This window comes from Pseudoliparis swirei, chromosome 2 (assembly GCF_029220125.1).
Source record: "Pseudoliparis swirei isolate HS2019 ecotype Mariana Trench chromosome 2, NWPU_hadal_v1, whole genome shotgun sequence".
Taxonomy (NCBI): Eukaryota; Metazoa; Chordata; class Actinopteri; order Perciformes; family Liparidae; genus Pseudoliparis; species Pseudoliparis swirei.
The window spans coordinates 9,631,663-9,650,663 of record NC_079389.1 but is presented as its reverse complement, the minus strand read 5'-3'; the positions used below and the strand labels follow the sequence as shown (position 1 = coordinate 9,650,663).

The 19,001-nt window shown below is 38.1% G+C and overlaps 1 protein-coding gene across 3 annotated transcripts; it reads right to left on the bottom strand.

Annotated features, from left to right (window-relative positions):
• Positions 1-560: 560 nt before the first annotated feature.
• Positions 561-11,080, bottom strand: lnpa (limb and neural patterns a). 3 transcript variants are annotated; one of them, XM_056434560.1, is made up of 13 exons: positions 11,024-11,080; positions 10,101-10,188; positions 9,571-9,612; positions 5,700-5,887; positions 5,548-5,606; positions 5,428-5,468; positions 3,991-4,074; positions 3,841-3,892; positions 3,521-3,742; positions 2,361-2,466; positions 2,081-2,151; positions 1,598-1,765; positions 561-1,479 (listed from the first exon to the last, which is right to left on the bottom strand). In XM_056434560.1, exons 2-13 carry the CDS (start codon positions 10,125-10,127, stop codon positions 1,307-1,309), a joined length of 1,233 nt encoding a protein of 410 aa, XP_056290535.1. In that variant the 5' UTR covers positions 10,128-10,188; positions 11,024-11,080; the 3' UTR covers positions 561-1,306. The 3 variants fall into 3 exon arrangements, with proteins under 3 accessions (XP_056290535.1, XP_056290543.1, XP_056290552.1); XM_056434568.1 differs by having other exon boundaries at positions 1,616-1,765; XM_056434577.1 differs by having other exon boundaries at positions 3,614-3,742.
• Between the last annotated feature and the right edge of the window lie 7,921 nt (positions 11,081-19,001).

Genomic DNA, 19,001 nt, shown 5'->3' with positions numbered 1-19,001 from the left:
ACATTATCAAAACCCATAGAAGACGTGGGGTGTTGACCTCACCGATAGTTTACGGTCTATCTTCAGGGGAAAGGGTCATGTGATGGCGGAGAGCAACTTTGTAGCCGCAATGAGTTTCTCGTTGCAAATGAAGAGGGTCAAGCAATCAAGACTGGTCAGGCTCTGTGTCAGCCCTATTATCTTACACTGTCTGAAATGATCAATGAGCTAAAATAAAATGATCACAAGCTAAAATTGGCCTGCTAATGAAAATGGACTGTTTAAACATGCTCCTGAGTGAGAAGCTGGCCGGAGGAGAAAATGGGCAGCAGTTTAAAATACATGACACAATGAAGGTGGCAGGAATAAATGAGCTATTGCCATCATGATATTTACATGTTAGTTTGACCTTTTTATTCATATTTTGATGTCAATGTAGAATCACTTTTAAAAAGGCAGCAATAACTGATTTTTTTTACAGCAACGTCAGTCAGAAAATTCTTCAGCATATGTCTTCCTAAAAAAACAAGTATGCATCTGTCTCGCTGAATGTGTTGTGATTCTGAACACATGTACACAGATGCTCTCAAAAGTTTATTTTGTATTATTTATACAGAAAAAGAATTGCGGGACACAGCACACAGATACAGTCTGTAAACAATTCAATTACTTTATTGTTTATATGTAAATAGGTTGTATCAACAACTCTGAAATAGAAACTTTAAATATAAAAAAGGCACATCGGACAACTGCACTGTATGTGTATTCCTATTCTGGTACCATGGTTGTGTAAACATGTCAACATCAGCTTGCTACAGAATACAACAGTCATGAAAGGCAAAGCATGATATAAATAATTTTCCATAAATAAAATTGGATTTTCCCCACAAAAATATTTGTTGTTTTGTTTCCGTAGTATCCAATTAACCCAAAGAGAATACTGTTTAGAAATTCAGTTAAAGACAAATAAAACTTAAATATCAAATAAAGAAAACATGGGATAATACTTTCCCCATACAATATCCTCACGATAGCATACTCCTTACTGTTCTGAATAAGATATTATAAGACATACAAGAAAGTTGTTTGGTGGTTGCAACCAAATGCTAGCATGATGCAATTTCAAATTTAATTTGTTACTATTGCTAGAACTATAAAATAAATTCTCAAAATAAAAGGACATTCTGTACTGTAAATTGAAAATCGCATCAACTGCTGACTTGTTTCTGGATTATTTCAACTCAAGGCATTTACTTGCAAGTCAAAGGTTATCACATTTTTTCTTCACAAAAAAACAGTTCCAGCTCGACTTAACTACTCCTCTGTTTTATTCCACTTCCATGGCAGACACATCGAGCTCTCCGTCAGACTTCTCTGAGGGCAGATCTTGTGACTCTGGGGTGCTTTGGCTGTCTGACACAGAGCTGGGCTCTGTGGTTGTTGGTGTGCCTGGCTCCAGGATGTCCGTTTCAGCTGAGATGTCAGCAAGCTTGGTTTGCCCTGATTGAGATACAACAAGATAATATATATTCTGTTTAGATGTGCACACATTGAAAACAAGTATAAAATCAAAGAAAAGTGTTAGACAAGAGTTTTAACATCTGATTTCTAAATGTACCAATATTGCCAGTCTCGCCTAAAACCGATTGATCATCATCAGCAGCAGATGAAGGTACGGTTGCCTCAGATGACATCTTCACTTCGCCAGTGACCTCGGGGAGTCTGGGGGCCTGAGGCCTGGTCTTTCTTGCCGGGTTCAAGAAATAACAATATGCACATCGGAAGGCTGAAACAACACAAATAAAACGCTGTACCCATAGTTTATGTCACTTCTCTAATACATTTTCAGAACAGACATGGATTAATATACATGAATATGAACCAATGACAGAAAATGCCTGAGATGCATAAACACTTCAGATTGATGTGTAGCACTGCTTTGCATATTCAATCTGGTTGCGGTTTTTTTGCTTACAGGGGTCGGTTGTGGCAGCGGCATTTAAGAGCCATATGATATACTATGCTGCCAAATGCTAGAGGGCAAATGAAGGCACAGTATTTGATAAAGACTGACAAGAGCGTGTGTTTCTTTAAGTCTTACCAACATATTCAAATTCCTCTTTTAATGCCATGCCGTTATGGGACAGACACTGCTGACAGATGAGAGCGTATCTATGGAGGACAGAAACACAATCCAGTTCAGACAGCATACAGCACAAAGAGCGACTGGCATTATATCACATACAAGATAGTTCAACACTTCAATTCTAGAAGTTGGCTAATGCTTAATATTATTTTTATTCTGCATATTCCCACCAAACTGTTAAATATGTCTTTTGACAAAACTAAATTGTTCCCGTTTAAAAGCAGAGGTAGAATACTTGTTCTGAGGGCCATTTCCAACAAGATACTCAATGACTCTGTCCAGAGCGCCTCTTTCTCTTGGGACCACAGCTTTGACCATGGGCGGGCCTGGGGGGTGCATTCCTGTTCAAGAACATCAGCGCCGGTTAGACATAGTCTGTAGAATTGAATACAAACTGCATTGAACAGGGGCTGCTTTCAGTAAAAAGGCTGAAATTCAGTTTACTGCACAAACCATGACGATTATTACAAAAACATGCCCATTTTTCCGTAATGAATTAACACTGGACGTCACTTGCAAAGCACGTCCAGCATCCCTGCTGTGTTGGTGAGTAGTAATTAATATAATCTAACATCAAGAGCAATCATAGGAAGATGACTGGTCATTTCTGTGAGACTTGGCACAGTCTCAATATCCTGCTGGTTATTAATTTACCAGCATATGGAAACTCTGTGGTGACTCTGTATCAAATTGCTTTTCACTTTCAATTTTCAGCAGAAGCAGGTGATAACATCAAGTCATGTCAACCATTTGCAAGGTGTTTCAAATGCCAAAGGCAATTTCGCCAAGCATTAAAAGACATTTAGTGAGATTCCACCAGCATTGCCCAGAGAACAAACACAGGTCTGGCTAATTAATCATAGTTAATGTAATCCTGATTCGTGAATACCTCACAGTTGGCATTCCACATGACAATTACCGCATGAAGCTTCCTCTAGGAACACATGTCCTTTACCGTTTGCACTTATTTGCATCTTCTATTGAGTGTTCATAGCCCATAAATAATGTATATTGAATATCCAGCAACTATGCACTCCACAGACGTCTCCATATACAGCAACTGTTCTATGGAAAGTTTTCATCGTGTTGGCTGGCTTTGTAAAGCACAAGCGTCATACTCTTGAGGTAAACAGTGGGACTGCATCAAAAGATAGCCCCCTATTTCAAAGAGTCCACACTAGTTTGAGACCTTGAGGCCGTTTAACCTTTGAGTAAGATATTTAAAAACTACATTCATGCAATTATCCATTACAACTTCTGTGTAACATATCCCACCCTTGCTGACAACACACACCAAAGAGCCTTAAGCAACTAGGGACACGGAGCCAGAGAAGAGTAAATCACACCTTAATCGACCACATTATGATGTGGTCCCCCTGTGTGCAGGTAACTCACCGACTCCTGGAACAGGTGTTCCAGGGGTCACAGGCCTCCTCATCAAGCTCTGCTGAGCAGCTATAGCAGACAGGTTCCTCTCTGGGGGTCCACCTGGAGCAGAGTGGGAGGACCGTCCAGGATAGGTGAGCCCAGAGGTAAGAGGGGGGCGAGCAGCAGCGCCGCTTGCAGAATTCACCACCACTGAGGGGGTCTTTGGGTTGACATTGCGCTGGCGGAGTTCTAACACACAAAAAAAGATTGCAGTTTGCTTAACAACAGTTAAACATGCCAAATAGTAAAGTAGGGAAAACAGTGGTGTCGACAGAACTCATTAATACCCTGGCCTGGTTTTGGAGTCATCTGAGGTCCAACTGGAGTGGATTCAAGCTCCTTTACATCAAAAACAAGAGAGTGCAAAAGCCTGTTTTAATATGTAAAACAATTAGACAAATGTATATATGTTGCGAAGTTAAAACAAAAAAACTCACATTTTTTCTCTTGGAATCAGGATCAAATCTCTCCAGAATCAATTTAGCATTTTTATATGTCTCTGTTTCCATAACTTCTTCAAGCTGTAAAAAAAAAGACATTAAATAGTATTATATGTTAAATGCCGTTACCAGTTTACAATGCAGTGCACAAAGAAATTATTGCTATTATAATAGCCATTACTTAGTAACTATTTAATGGTCATCAGATTTAATTAATAGGCATTTCATAAAACACACATTAATATCTTAGAATCACCTACCATAACACGTAAATACAAGAAAGGGCACCAGTAAGTTGCATCACTAAATAGTACATCTTCATTTAAGTAACAAACATTTCTAAATGTTTACATAAAATATGAAGAATAATTACATTCACTATTTCAATAATGGAGAGTGTGAAAATCCATCAGCCCTAATTATTGAAAGTTATTAGACTTGACAGAGGTTGACAAGCAATTTTTCAGATTTATTTCTTTACTGCACTAAATGCTATTAATTAAAGTGACATTAGCAGACTGGTTTACTGGGTTAAGTTGCTGTACCAATCAAACGGTCTGTACACATCCTAGATTAGAAAGCATCTTGCTGCAAAATACTGGAAGGATCAATAAGAGCAAAACTACAACAATGCAGAATAAAGTGCAAGTCTTCACTTTGCAGGAGACCACTAGACATCAAAATTACAATGTGTTCCACAGAGATTATTACTTTCTTAATACGTTTCTCTCACTAATCTGACCATGGTGGAAGCCACAGATGCATGAAACTTGTGTTTTGAAATGTGCAGATTTCTCAAATTTGCAGAGGTAATTTCAGAGAAAATCTGTAGGGTGCATGTCGTGCAATTTTTGTAATTGCTTGATAACTAATAATGCTACACTGAGTGACATGGTAAAACTAAACAATAAAAAAATAAATGAATACAACATGCTTCATACCAACTTCGACAAGGACCCATTGTCTCAGCCCAACATTGTTTTGGTGGTATATCATCTCTGAAAATATTTTGGTTTTCTAAATATATCTGAGAAACAGCTAACAGAATGAGGAATATTTGCATACCAATCTATCGTTTGTTCTACACATGAGCACAGTAAGCCTCCTACTAAATTCTCCAATCGCTGCTTTTGTGAAATAATTTTAAGCAGTTGGTTTAAAATGGGGGAAACTGGTAAATTGTTAAATAAATAAAATAATTATCTGTGATGTTGACATTGTATTTTCTTTCTTGAGCACACGCACTGAAACTATTTGTATTTTAATCAAGATACATGAATGTGATGAGAATCTCACTGTCACTGTTGCGGGTCTGATCGTATGTGTCACATCAGTGCTGTTAAGTCTTTGGAACAAAAAGCAAACTACAGATCAAAATCCAAGGAACAATATAAATGAAACTGGACCAATTTAAAACAAAAAAACATCTCTTACTATTTTCCTTTTTTGTTCTTTAAGATCTTCTGATTTGTCATCTGAAAAAAAAAAATTTAAATGAACAAAATTAGCAATATATGACAAGTTATGTATAAATATTTGAAAAAGGTATCTTACTATTTTTTTCAGTTCTTCGGGAACAAATAATAATAAGTATTTTTCGAAGTAACCAAACTCTAATAAAAGGAAAAGAAGGGGAAAAAGTTGATTGGTTAAAATACATTGTAGTTACAGTTTAGTGAAATGTGATTGACGATCAATACACTTACAATAACGGAAATATCACGAAGGGAAGAGACAATATGAGCCGTCCCATCAACTGTTCAGGCAGGTACCAGAAATACACAACTATGCACGTGATCAGGAAGAGAAGAGACGAGTACAGAAGCAGTCGCCCGACCCATATCTTCAACTGCCTCTGGTACTTCTCACTGTATTCTTCAAGAATCTGTATATCCTGGAAGGAAAAAAGTCAAAAGAGTGTTATGTTAGAACACAAATGTGATTCCTATTAGTACGCTGTGACTTTGGTGAAGTTAACCAGTTCTTTTTCATACAACCTACAATAAATCCAAGTTCCATGAGAATAATCAATATGGTTTTATTATTATGTAATTATTATGTAATTGTGAACCCAATTTTTAGGCAAGTGAGTATTTTGACCACATCATAAGGTGGGCATAATTTTTAGGCAGCTTAATTTCCTAAGGCAAAAATGGGCCAAAAAAGATTTTTAACGGACTATGAAAAGTCAAAAATTGTAAAAGTATTTCAGAAGGATGCAGCACTCTTGAAATTGCTAAAATATTGGGACGTGATCACAGAACCATCAAACGTTTTGTTGCAAATGGTCAACAGGGTCGCAAGAAACGTGTTGAGAAAGTAGAAAATAAGCCGCAAATGAACTGCCAATGATTTAAAAAGAATCAAATGTGAAGCTACCAGGAGCCCATTATCCTCCAGTGCCATCATATTCCAGAACTGCAACCTACATGGATTGCCCAGAGGTGCAAGGTGTTCAGTGCTCAGAGACACGGCAACAGTAAGGAAGGCTGAAACCTCGCCAGCCCTGAACAAGTTGAAACGTCAAGACTGGGCCAAGAAATATCTGAAGGCAGATTTGAAAGGTTTTCTGGACTGATGAGATGAGAGCGACTCTTGACGGATCAGTAACGTGCACAGAGCTCCACTTCGACTCAGACGCCAGCAAGGTGGAGGAGGGGTACTGGCATGGGCTGGTATTAAAGATGAGCTAGTTGGACCCTTTCAGGTTGAAGATGGACTCAAAATCAACTCCTGAACCTACTGCCAGATTTTAGAATATACGTTCTTCAAGCAGTGGTTCAGGAAAAAGTCTGCCTCTTTCAAGAAGAACAGGGTATTTTTGCAGGACAATGCTCCATCGCATGCATCAAAGTGCTCCACTGCGTGGCTAGCCAGTAAAGACCTTAAAGACGAAAGAAAAAAATGGCATGGCCCCCCTTCTTCTCATGACTTAAAGAGCATCGGCAACTTGTTGGCCCTTTTTTAAAGAGATTTGCGGTGAGGCTGCGGTTGCTGCTGCACAAAAAGTTGATCGTCAACAGATCAAGAAAGTGACCGACTCCATGAATGGAAGGTGTATTCCTGTTATTGAAAAGAAGGGTGGCTGCATTGGTCACTGATTTCTTTTTGGAAATGTCCGAAATGTTTATTTGGAAAAAGTTATGTTGATTATTCTAAACACCCGAGATGGGAACATTTCATTTGCATAATAATTGTGCACACTAATAGTTGCTCAATAATTGTGCACACATAAATATTCCGACCGACAGCACTGTTGTTGTTCAATAACAAAATGGATTCTCAAAAATACAACGTGACAAATAATTGTGCAGAGTGTAAAGCTAGGTCTCATTGAATGGATAACAGTGAAACACAGCTTGGATCAGTTTGATTTTTTCAATTCCAAGTGGCACACATTTTCTATATTGTGATATAAGAGAGATCATTTGAAACACAACTGATATAGTATCAGTTTATATGTTAACTGTTCCTTGCAAACGTAGTGTCAACACTGCCTTAAATGATACGTCTCTCAACAGTGAAGATGGGTGTCATATTTTACATGTTGAACATTTAACAACACCACCAACATATTTAGCAGGAATGGAAATGTAAAGAATAACATGGAGCGTACTACCGGGAGCATACCAAACAAAAGCTATGGTCCAATCAAACTTCTCTTCTGGCAGAAAAGGCAGTTACGTAGACAATTCATGATAATTTTACAATGAATAAATGACTCATAAATCTAATTCTCTTATAAAAAGGTTCTCTCACTCTGTTAACCCTTGTGTTGCCTTAGGGTCATTTTGACCCGAATCAATATTACACCCTCCCCCCGTTAGGATTAATTTGACCCCATTCAATGTTTAATGTCGGTGTTCTTTCGGTAGTCAACAAACAAACATAAAGTGCCTCACAATTAAACTTGGAAAACAATATTAATTCTAATAATTTTCTGGAGGTTTTAATTGCTGGCATCAAATTGAACCCAAAGGGTAAAATATGTTAGTAAATATAAAGGTAACAGGAGGGTGAAACATTGAATCGGGTCAAAATGACCCAAAGGCGGGGGGAGGGTGTAATATTGAGTCGGATCAAAATGACCCTAAGGCAACACAAGGGTTAAAAGCGCTCGTTACCCCATCTATGAATAGCTTGTGGACAGTATGGGACCCACTCTGGTCACGAGGGTTCGCCTGTAACATGTGTGTCTGTCACTCTAAGCAGATCTCAGGTTCAGCCTGACAGTATAACACACATGCTGTTGTTTATGTGTGGTGCAACATATCGAGGAAAGATAACAGGCCAAACAACCGTCTCTTTGACCCGTCAATGTCCACCTAACTTCTTCAGTGCATGTGTGGTCTCTTGCTCAAGGGACAGGGGCTGAAAATAGCCTAAAACTAGCTTAACTGTAGAAGAGCACTAAAGACTCAGTCAGCAAATGAGGAGCGGATTTAGAATATGACACACCTGTTAAATTCAAAAGAGCGTCAGGCTTATATAACATGTCTTTCCATAGCACCAGTGCAATGATACACAATATCGTCAAACGATCAGACAGTTTGTCAAACGCCCAGGTAGACCAAATCGATTTGGCATTGGAAGAAAAGGTGATTGGTAGAATGATTATATAATTTGTCCTTTGTGAACCATTGCACTGATTTTCACTTTTCCCTCCAAATGAGGTGGAAGAGATAATCTGGCAAAACCCGTTTGTTTTGCCCCTTTGGGCCCATTTCCAGTGATATCCCCACATTCCCAGATCTCTGCAATTACTTTCCTGAGTACAACATTATCATAACCGATATAACTGATAGGCAGAGCTACAAAAATGAAACTTAAATTATAATGAGCCATAGTCTACCTTCTACTGTACTTGGCTGCAAATTAATCCAGTAACAGTTCCTTAAAATATTCCACTGACTGTGGTGTGAATAGTTGAAAATGTTAATCGCACCAAGTCTGTGCAGAGGGAGTCTGAATCGTCGGTCAGATCATGTGGGTGTTTCTGACATGTATGCATCTTACAAAAAATAGTTGGGCAAAATTAAACTGACTGATGCCTTTGGTGGATAGTTTTACTGATAATGCTTCTCTGTCACTCATTTGACTGACAGCCGGCGCCTTCTGCAAACTTGGATGCACCCAACCTCAAAGGATTTATTGTAAAATACTACTCTACTTCTTTTCTGTTCAATGTAAACGGGGCACAAGAGCATAACGAAAAAACTGTTGAATTTCTAGCATGAGGGATATACTCCCTCTTTTCTTTATCTTCAATAAAGTTTACAATTCAAGTATAGACTATCTTCTATCTGAATGCCTTCGATGGACATCTGTCCATGTATACCAATTGTTGATCTGCTAATGTTTGTGAACATGTTCTTGTTCAAGGTCTTTTTCTACTCACTCAAAATGCAGTTTAGATAGTAATTATTTTTAGCAAGAGCATGGATATATTGTGCTTTGACCAATGTCTCGCATGTTATCTCACACTGAAGATATGTAGAAGAAAGACTTAAAGTTTGAAATCAAATGGGTTGAAGAAAAAAAATTCAAAACAACACTTGTGGCATCTGACAAGCATACCTTATCGATTCCCTCCAAAATCTCCACAGTGGATGGTTTAGTCTGTAAAGAAAACAATTTGGAAATTCAAGTCAAAGTGAAGAAAGTATGACATTTGCCATTACAACTGTAGTCATTGTGCAAGCAACTTCCTGAAAAGATCTGGCAACTTCCTGGGTCATCTTCCCCTTTCTACACATTTTATATACATGTCATGTTTATCTTCTTTAGTTTTGACCAATATTATTCCATTAGCCTATGTAAATATGCCAAGGAATGGAGATACCAGGGGGAATATTAGGATGAACATCTGGATTCTGATCAATTATGTATATCTAGTATGTGACTACTATTTGTGCCTGCAGTATGGTGTGGTTTAATTATGTGTCCTACACATTAATGCTAGTTGAAAGCTTATCAAATCTAAAGTTACAAAGATTGACACTACACATGTTGTTTGACAAAGTAAACATAATGCAATAACATTATTTGTAATAATGCAGCTGCACGCAGTAGAGGTAGAAAGACACAGGAAAGGCTTAAAAACAAACCCTCCACCGTGAGATGATTGCACCCATGTTGTTCCAAGGATTGAATGATATTTTGTTCTGGGACCCTCAGACCAAGTAACCTCTCCACCTGTTGACAAGAGTTATCATCTTCAGTCTACACGCACGTAGCAATTTAAGAGGTACGTGTAGTTGCAGTGCAGTGTAACACAACTGATACAGCTAAACTCAAGAGGTCTTCTTTGGAGGATCTTTGTGATGGTGGTGCATTTTAATGCACTGTGCGAATGTGTTCCTAATTATTCAAAAACATCCCTCAGTATATGGCCACCAATGCATCAGTTCCACAAATAACTGCTTCCAAAATAACCGTCACCTCGCATCATCTCAAAGGCGGCTTCAACAAACACGCAACATGATAGCTGTAGGCTACGAGAATGAGACATTCTTTAGCTACGTGTGACTGCTCGAGCACACCTCGGTTACACGTAGCTCGTATTTCAATTAGTTGAACTAACCCTTACTCGTATTCGTTGTGCCCGGGTGTGAAAGGTTACGCTAAACTAAGTTAGCGAACTTAACTTTACTCCATGTTTTCGGAGGCAACTGACTTTCCATAAACGTCCGAGGTTACCGCGGTATTGGTGACACCAAAAGGACCCGGTGGGACATGTCGCTAATGGGCACAAACGTGTCTTAAGATAACTTTCTCCCCACTTAAAGTATGAAAGCAGGAAACGGTTAGTGTTAGCCGTGCCACTGCCTAACAGGGTAGCTACCCGCTAGCTGCTGCTGCTGCTGCTCGCCCTCAAGCAGCCCCCGAGTTCACCGTGACGAGCAACAACAGGCATTGCTCACTTTACTTAAAGTCCTAATTAAAAGAAAAGCGCGAGCAAATAACATGTCGGCGAAGCGAAACAACCACACACAAATGTTTAACGCTACAAATGCAGCGGGGTATTTACCAAAGTGGAGTCGTCCCCGGGTTCCGACTGCAGTCCTCTGGCCGAGCGTGTGCGAGTCAAGATGGGGGAGTGTCCGGTGGGAGAGCAACGTGGAACAGGAGCCTCCGAGGCATCGTCTGTGTGCGATGAGGCCACGTTCATAGGCGCTTATGTTTACAGTAGAAGGGTCCCTGTAAACCGAGTCGGTGTGTGGTGTTAAAATAAACACCATCAGGAACAACTTATTGACATATCTAGCAATGATGTGTATGGTTTATAATGAACTTTAGCTGCTGCTGCTGTTGTTGTTGTTTACATAGTATGACGAGTGGATAAAGAACAAAGAGGACTTCTGGGCAATACACCAACACATCACATTATTTTTAATGAAATGAGTATAATCACAAACAATAATTGTGATTCTGTAATTGAGATAATAATTATCATATAGGCGTTATATTAGCCACCCTTAGTGGTATTGATTGACAGATTGACAGTGAACCCCAAATTACCCCAAATTACTCTCACCTAAAGTATCTGCCAAGTGAATATAATAGCAGTTATTTTGCTTTTTGCATATTTTTAAAAAAAGGACAGTGTGTTCTTTTATGAGGAGTATGAATAATTTCAAGGCAACACTGCAATCACACATTCTTCATTCAAGGCACAACGCCCTTGTAATATATTGGAGTAGGTACAATTTCCCATGTTGATGTTTAGATTTGCAGGTGGAACACATTAAATTGCAAATATAATTTAAACAATGGGATTCTTTATTGAGTAAGTAAGCACAGCACTGGCCTGAGGCAGCTCATAAAAGCCAGAGCAGATCTAAAAAAGCCAATTATTTGGTAAAAACATTGGATTAAAAACAGACTCAACAATGCAAACTGGAAACAGAACATGTTCTAATAATGTCAATGTGTATGAAGATGACACCATACGTTTGCCATTTAATGAAACAAATACAAAGATTTGGTTCAACGAGATAGATAATGCTGGTTTTGAATAGGAAATGTGTGCGGAGACATGTCCGGATGAGAAGAGGAATTTGTCAAGCGCTGAAATCACACAACATATAGTCCCTCACAAAAAAGCAAATAAATACATATGCAAATATGTAATTTAATGAAGACCCGTTTTCTTCAACACTGATACAACATATTTACTGTATAGCCATACTCACAGATGTTTTGTCGAGCTTTATGTTAATGTTTCCATTTCATCCTTTATAAACAGCATCTGCAGCTCTCTGCCACTTCCTGTTACACAATTCACTCCCTCCAGAACCCTTGGAGAAATAAATGCAAGAGCCAAGTTGGCAGGTACCTCCTGGCCTCAGACCAAAAGAATGTTATAAAACAGTTTAAGTTAATGTATTCAGAGTTCCTATGAACTCCACATGAAATACCCATGTTCTTAATGTGTTTTTGATGCACATAAACTCTGGCAGAACCTTGGCCAGTACATTATACAGCCTTGTACATTGTCATTGTAACACCTATACATGTAAAGGATGAATCCATCTTAAGGAAACATGACCTGGAAAAAATATATACGTGTTAAAATCTATCATGATTATAAAATGCAGTGAAGCACTGCAGGCAGGTGGTACGCAGAAGCAGCAACACTTACAGGGAATCAGTGGCAGGCTGGCATGGTATGGGTGCATGTAAGACAATTACTTTTGATTGTCTTGTCAAAAAAAAGAAAAACACATGAAACTGGCCCACCCAATTTAAACATGAGCAGTGCTATTCTGGTTTCCCCTTCTTCCTGAAGGTATATAAAGTGCTTGTAGCATGACCAATATCATGGAGACTACGCATCACGGCGCTGCATTTGTTCCCATGCATGTATTCATGTTTGTGCAACATGAAGGATTTACCATTGTAGCTCTTGGCAGCTATGTTAGCCAGTCCTGCACAACGTATGTAACATACTTGAGCATTCAGGGTTTGGTTGAAGGCGCGAGATATGGAGCTTTGTTTAAAAAGTCCCCTGTGGCGAGATAGATTAAGAAAAAAGCGGGGAAGTTAAACTGAGAAAACTGGTCCAGTTTGGGGAAAGTTTTGAAAATCTAAATTCTTTGCAAGAAAGCTACAGTGTAATTAATGCCAAGGGGCCGCAAAGATATGTAATGAGTTTAAAGGGGTGACCAATAGGTTTAGATTGGAGAGATTTGACAAAGTAATTAATATAATGTTTCAGTCTAAATCTGTTATGCTTCACCTTGGTATGGATTGCTCGCTGGATAGTGTTCTTGGTCCATATGTGTCGTACAAGGCAGTATTTTCCCAAAGAGCGACTATGATGGAAGACATGGGCACTTTTTTTGGTAAGAATCAGGTGTCATTTTTAGCCTCTTTGCCTGTAGTGTTTAACTGCATTAACAGAGTAGAAAGAACATCTGAGAAATTTGACATAAAGATGGAGCAAAGAGATTTCTGGGTGTTGTGAGAGTTTCTGGAGAAGGTATGCAGCAGCATTTGAAAGTAGCTTTTAGGCAGTTTTAAACACCTGGAAGTTGTTATTTAATTTAGTAAATGGCATTTCATTATCCAATAGTTGTTAATGCAGCATTTTGGATGATAGCCACGAGTAAAAACCAAAGAAGATCTTTTAACATGACATGTAACGTTAACTTGTTACATTGTGGGTTGTGTTTAAGTAAATACATTCATATGGCTTTCTAATGCTTCCAAATGTGTTGCTGAAATTGTTGTAGCCCCTTTCTATGACCATAGTGTCGGCTCACACAGTTGTGGCTGGCTATTCCTTCCTAAGGGTTGACCACTAAGTGACTCAGTTATTAGTTTGCATAAAAAAATACCAGGATGTACTACATCCGGTCACATTTTGCAAAATGCAAACCAACATACTTCTCTGGCTGTTCTTACCCACAATCCATTGTGCAACGTATATATGAGCAAACATGTCAAAGTTCAAGGTGCCATGTTATCAGCAACTAGAATGTCCCCAACAGGGCAGCGGCAGTTTGAACACAAAGTTAAAGTTTGCAATTTGGAACGCATATAATGTAGTTGTTACTTTTGGCTAGTGAGTGGCTATAAAAAGCATGTGGCTGTTGTGATTTCCAAAGCGGTGATGAGAAGCAGGGACTGTGGAATTGTATTGGTTGTGTTTGCTGCTTCTTCCAGACCAGTGCCACTGGCATATTGCATGGCATAGCCAGCCAGTCAGTCAGTCATGCAGCTACAACATTAGCTACAATGGAAGCCAAAGCAACCAGTGGTGTTTAGATTCCCCACCAACAGCAAAGAGGGGATCATCTCCCACTGTTATGAGTATCATAGCAAGTGGCTGTAGCTAGATATGCTTAGATTGCTGTTCTTCCACTCCCAACAGCACTGCCCGCCCTTTTAAAGACCAGTTGTGTGTTCACTTTCAGGAATCCATGTTTTCATCTGGTTTTGTTTGCTGAGGACAAGAAAAGGCTAATTACTTACATGAAGTTCATCACTTTGGGGCTTACTGAAGAGGGGATATCAGAAAAGGATGATGTGCTGATGTGGAACCATATGCACCCACATCTGTAATGACAGCAAAAGGTGAGGACACATAAAGAAAATGCAGCAACCCAGTTCAGGTATGTCCTTCAAACTATGCCTTTCAAGATGGGTCATGGTCAATAAAGTGTCTTTTTCCTAAATCTCCTCCAAGCATTACTGAGAAATGCAGCCTTCTTTCACGGCACCTGCAGCCTACAAAAGAATGGTTTAGTGCAAACTTAATACCAACCATTGAACTTAATACACTGTAGATACCCCCATGCAGTCTGCACTAAGAAATAACCATCTAACCTAACTAATTGAGGTAATTCCGTCCCTGAAATCAGTTTGGTATTGCGTGTAACGCCTTTATTGCAGAAGTGTTTCTTTCTTGAAAAAATGGGTTGAAAGATGTGTGTGTGTTTGTGTGTGCGTGTGTGTGCATGTGTGTATGTGCGCGTGTGTGTGTGTTTTGGCTCTGTTGTTGAGAGATTTGAGAGGTTGGAGGTGAGAAACCGGGGAACAGTAGTAATATGGACTGAAGAATGGTTTTGTCAAGAAGCAATAGACGTTGGAGTGCAACAGACGATGCTTTGTGTTTCCCAACGATCTGTGTCTGTGTCTGGGAGCATTTGTGAATGTGAGTGGTGTGCAGGTCAAAACTGAATTTATTGTTAAGTGCTTCAAACTCTAGTAACAGGATGTCTATGGCAGAATGGTGTAGATATACATGTTGCCACATTGTTCCTAGTTTGGGTCAAGTTGGGGCGTTAAATAACTAATTAATATATTTTGCTGTGTTGTTTATACCACGTAAGCCTACCTATTATAGTGAAAAGAAGTTCATGATTACATTTCCAAAATCTGAATGTTTAAGTGTGATCAATGTTGCAAATGTATCTTCTCTTGGGAAATATTGGATTTTTTGTATTGATGAAGACTAATCTTATAAAATATCTTTTAACGATTTTTACAATGCAACCCAAATGGTTGAATAGTGGAAACGGTAAAGCTGAAACAATTCTTTTATTTTCATAATTTAATATATAACTTGAAGTTCAAAGACCTTCCCCATTAACCTCAAAACAATTATATAATGTTTAATGATATTCCATTTCATTTAAATGTATTTCTTTTCTACTTTCTCATGAAAGTATTCAAAGGCATACCAGGTTTGAACAGTCATGATAAGGTCAAAGCATAAGGAATAATTCCTGCATACAAGAAAATGACACCCTCTCCATTGTGACTTAAACATCAGATTCAGATAACGGGAAGTCCCAAAACTGAAGAAGTCCCCAGGGAAAAACACTATCACAACATCTTCTGAGAAAAATAAAAAAGTAGCTGCCCACTTGTTTGAGTCCATCCACCTCTATTACTGAGAGCATTGATTTAAACATATCTTCTTATCTTTAGCCGTATGGCTATTGTGAAATAATCGTAAACATAATTTGTCAAACTAAAATCTGAAATAAGAGACTTATTGTGACCCATGCAGTCAAATAATTACACCAGAAACTAGTCCAAAATATTGATTGTTATGGTAATTATTATTACTGTCTGTCTGAAGTTAAAGGTATACTGAAATGAAAAGTGTTGGCTTCAGAGCAATAACATTTAATTGTTTGTATTCACTCTGACCTTGCACCTGCAGAGGCAACCAACAATGCAACATTTGATCAGCATGTTAAACCACTTTTTTTTCAAAATCGGAATAAATTAAATTATTTTCTGGATGATAACTTGATTTGATATTATTGGGTCTGTAATTTTTATTATTTATTTAATTGTACAGTATTTTAACATTTCTTATAAATGACTGTTGTACACATATTCAGTTGCATCAGAGACGTCCCACCTAAGCCTCATTCTTCATAATAGAAATGTGTTAGAAAAAGACTCAAATCTATTTTTTGTTGATGGAACCAGATGCAATAAATACTTTCGACAGGAAAATATATATACATATATTTCAAAGGTACTTCTCTAAAACTGTTTACTCTTTTCTTTAAATTTGACAAACCTCATAAACAATTATAATATGAAACAAAAACTGTTGTTTATCATTCGTGTCTCAGGCTGTTGCAAGAACATTGCCTTGCTCCACCTTAACCGTATCCGGAGCTAAGGACCACTGCAAGAATTGGTCTTTAAACCAATAAAACCAATTTCCAAAGATAATTGAGAACATGTTTCGATACATATGCATGAAAAAAGTATTTTCCATAACACCGACTCACATGCTCATGTAATTGATTGAGGGGATGACCCGTTATATTAAATGTTATTTGAGAACCATCAAAACGCGCAAAATTGCAAATTGCCCAGCTTGTATCTGAATTAATACCTCATTCATCATCATTATGAGTTGATAAGTCAATTTAACCATTTCATTCTGTCTTAATGAGTTATAGTTGAATTAATGTCATGTAATATATGAAAGTAACATTTGAACAGAGGCAATGATTTGAGACAAACAGAGCAGAGACTTTCGAAGCATAATGGCATAAATCTCATCAGGCACATTTTACTTACATTTTGGGGGAAATATTCCCCAGTTCCTTTGGTGTGAAGTGCTGGTATGCCTTGTGGCTGTGTTTGAACATATTTGATTGATTTTAATGTTTTGATGTAACAGCTGGTGTCAGTTGTACATACTGCAATGCATCAGATTCAACTGTGGGGACAATATGTTTTAAGAACTGTGTTTTGTCTCACAGTTGTTGATATAAGTTGCGTTTGCTGTATGAAAAGAAACAAAGGAAGTACACGTGGTGTTTCTTTTCTTAGAATAATAATACAATGTTATATTTAGTCCTCAGTTGGCTCAGAGAAGACCCTACTGAGCTGCCAGCCTTCATCTGGCGTTGAGTGACTGCATTTAACCATTAGGGGTCTTTGCTGTCTTCTAGTTCCACCTTAAATGCGTTTTGGCCCCGCTTGCTCCCTGTAGTTTAGGTTTTTTTGTCCTCCTGCAGCAGCTGTCACCCTGCATTACTCGCAGTCAGCTAAATGAAACATTATTCTAAACATATGCATCGTAATCAGTCCGGTCACACTTACAAGAACACGCGTTAATAAGGCAATCAATCACTCTGGAACAAGCAAGTTGTTCTGTAACAGCTCATAAACAGTGTGTAATGAAGAATTGGAGGTTAGCATGACACGGCGCTGATCAGATAATCAATGTCAAAGATGCGATGAATGTCAGTAAATGCAGTTTTCATGTCGTTTCTATAAAATCCTCAATTTACAACAAGCAGTTCAATTACCCTGAAAATACAGTCAATTAAATCGGGTTGATTGGACAGTAGGGGCAGGATCATCGATCTTTGCATTTCTATCTCGCTGGTGGACATTTAATTTGTTTTTTCTATTAGCACCGAAATAAAGAAAATATAACATGTATTAAACAACCCAAAGATTTATTTTCGTGTCAAAAACCATTCAGCGAAGGTGACAGACAGTCCTCTGCATTATGATGAATTCTTTTTTCAGCCTTGCACATTGGATACAAAACTAATCGTGTTATTGTGGGCAGTGTTTTTCTGGCCTCTGTCTTTTCCTTTCTACACCTCCATCTATCTCAATGCTTTTGTTGTATGGGTTGCAACCCTCGCTTTAGTAAAGAGCAAGGAAACATGGTGATACATCACGCCCATATTTGCTGCCCTAATCCTATTTCTTTAATGGGGACGTTCAAAAAAGCAACTTATCTTAAAGTCCCTTGGGGGCATTCTGGTGTAGGCTATATTTTAACCAAGTGCAATTAACGACAGTATCAGCTTGTATCATTTAGAGGTAATGTACAAATAATGGTAAATTATAGGGCCGGAATGACCCGTGATGGCAGGCCGCACATTCCCCGCAGTTATCCACGTATTTTTAATTAATGCTTTCCAGTGTTAGAAATGGTGTCACAGCACCCCAATACGGCTAACACGTCTTCATTGTCGGAGTTGAATTTTCTCAAATTTGTAATTCAACATATATAATATTCATGTTATTTATAATATATATATATATATACATTATTTCAAGAAATTCAATTATGAGTTTGTTAACGAAATCCAGGTTTTTTTGTTTTAAAGAGATGTTGTCATTAATGTAAAAAAGCGAAAATGTGTAAAGATGTTTTTAAATTTATTTTCCAAGAACAAACACGATCAATAAATAACATGATTTACATTTCATATTGCACAATTTTTTTTCAAGTTAAAATATTTAAATTCATACAGTCATTGATATTTTAAATACAGCGATATAGAGTTATAACAGAGACCCCAGGGACAAAGGCCAATACTATTTTCAACATTTTAATTTCAGTGCTCGTTTATCAGCCCTTTGAAGCCTCTTTTGAGTGGACCGTAAAGAAATGTTCTCCATAATTCAGTCTTACTTTTTGCACGAAATAGCTTACAGATCATAAATTTGGAACATTGGTGAGTTTACAGGCCAATGTGCAGGCTATGTGATGCTCCTAT